At 36.4% G+C, this 1,510-nt stretch overlaps 1 protein-coding gene across 1 annotated transcript in view; it reads right to left on the reverse strand.

The window, feature by feature from the left end:
- The window catches only part of LOC107643137 (hexokinase-3), a gene marked incomplete at its 5' end in the record, with an annotated part of 4,333 nt that extends 2,823 nt beyond the window's left edge, over window positions 1–1,510 (reverse strand). Inside the window, 3 exon segments of the mRNA XM_016346709.1 lie at window positions 96–275; window positions 370–520; window positions 1,290–1,510. Of these exon segments, the coding sequence (XP_016202195.1) occupies window positions 96–275; window positions 370–520; window positions 1,290–1,378 (420 nt within the window).

Below are 1,510 nucleotides of genomic sequence, written 5' to 3' on the forward strand. Positions count from 1 at the left end.
TTCCCATGAGCAATAAGCAAGAAATTATGCCTTTCACAAAGTTCCCTATCATACAAACTTTACTTATAGAAACTACTTGGAAGTTAAGCACTAACCATATTTACAACGGAAAAACCTTTTGTCCATTTGATTAAAATGCCTGAGGAAACTGACATTTGTTTTACGGGAAAAGAGAAAGTAAATCCAAGTTCCCTTCGGTTAGTAGAAATATTGGAACCATCTCCTTCTTTTGCAATGAACTCCTTTAATGAAGATGCAATAAAATCAAAGAGCTCCTGCATTCAACAAAAATAAAATAAGATATACTCCTGTTAGTAAAACAAAACGAATTCCAGACACCTAGCATTTTAAGACTTTAAATTCAACTACCTCGCTCGTGCTAGTCATTAGATGTTCAGGAATAGGTTGTCTTTCTACATCATGTTCCAAGACAGAAGATCGTTGACCATTTAAATGAACCCGCAAGACCCTAAAATTTGTACCCCCAAGATGTAGTGCATAATATGTTCCTCTTTCGGTCCTGATATATAAATACACCACTTTTGTATTCAGTTGACGAAATCCTCAAACAAAACTAGAAAGTTATGCACAAGCATGTTGATAATGGTAATATGTAAACATCATTGTCTTTTACTTTTACTAAGTAGGAATTGTTCCAGTAGTTGAATATTTTAGACCAATAATACTCAAAATAAGTAAACATATCTTAAAGCAAACAACAACCTATGAATTGTATAATCCATTCCCAGCCAGCATTAAAATTTACTTAAGTTAATGATCATAATAATGTGATTTTTCAAGACACCATTGTTCATACAAACTTATTTGGTGATGGAAAAAGCTGCTAAATGTGCTTAGAAACAGCATTTCCACCTATAAAAGAAACCCAAATGCTTGAAATCAAAATACACCAAAAACAAATATGCAATAAAAATGTGTAGTGGAAACAGCAAACAAACAAACAATAAGTAAGTGGACAAAGCACACAGCTGGACACATTTATTGCAACTTGCAAGCGCGTAAGAGGGACACAAGCCAAAAACTATGGGGAAAAGCTCAGACAAAGGCAGCTACAACAATAGAACCAAAATACAAATGAGAGGGGGTTTAACAAAGAAGAAATCAAAAGACAATTACTCAAGAAACCATATTATCACCAAAGCAAAAAACTTAATGAACAACAATAACAATAAAGAAATAACAAAACTTTATTCAATGACACAGTTAATCAACCAAAAAGGGGGAACGGAATCAGAAAGAAAATGAAGAGGAAAACACAGAAAAGTTACCCATTGGGGAGATTATCAACGAAGGTGAGAAGCATTTTGAGCTTGGAACCACCTTCGGAAGCTAAACCAGCGTGCATCTCCACAGCCATGGCGTCCACCACCTGCTTCAACCTCCCAACTGGCGTATCACAACCTTCCTCAAGTTCCCTCAACACATTCACCACCTTCCTCCACTTCCTCCTACTCTTCACCCTCCTCCCAACCACCACTGCCGCCACCGC

Source organism: Arachis ipaensis, chromosome B05, assembly GCF_000816755.2.
Source record: "Arachis ipaensis cultivar K30076 chromosome B05, Araip1.1, whole genome shotgun sequence".
Taxonomy (NCBI): Eukaryota; Viridiplantae; Streptophyta; class Magnoliopsida; order Fabales; family Fabaceae; genus Arachis; species Arachis ipaensis.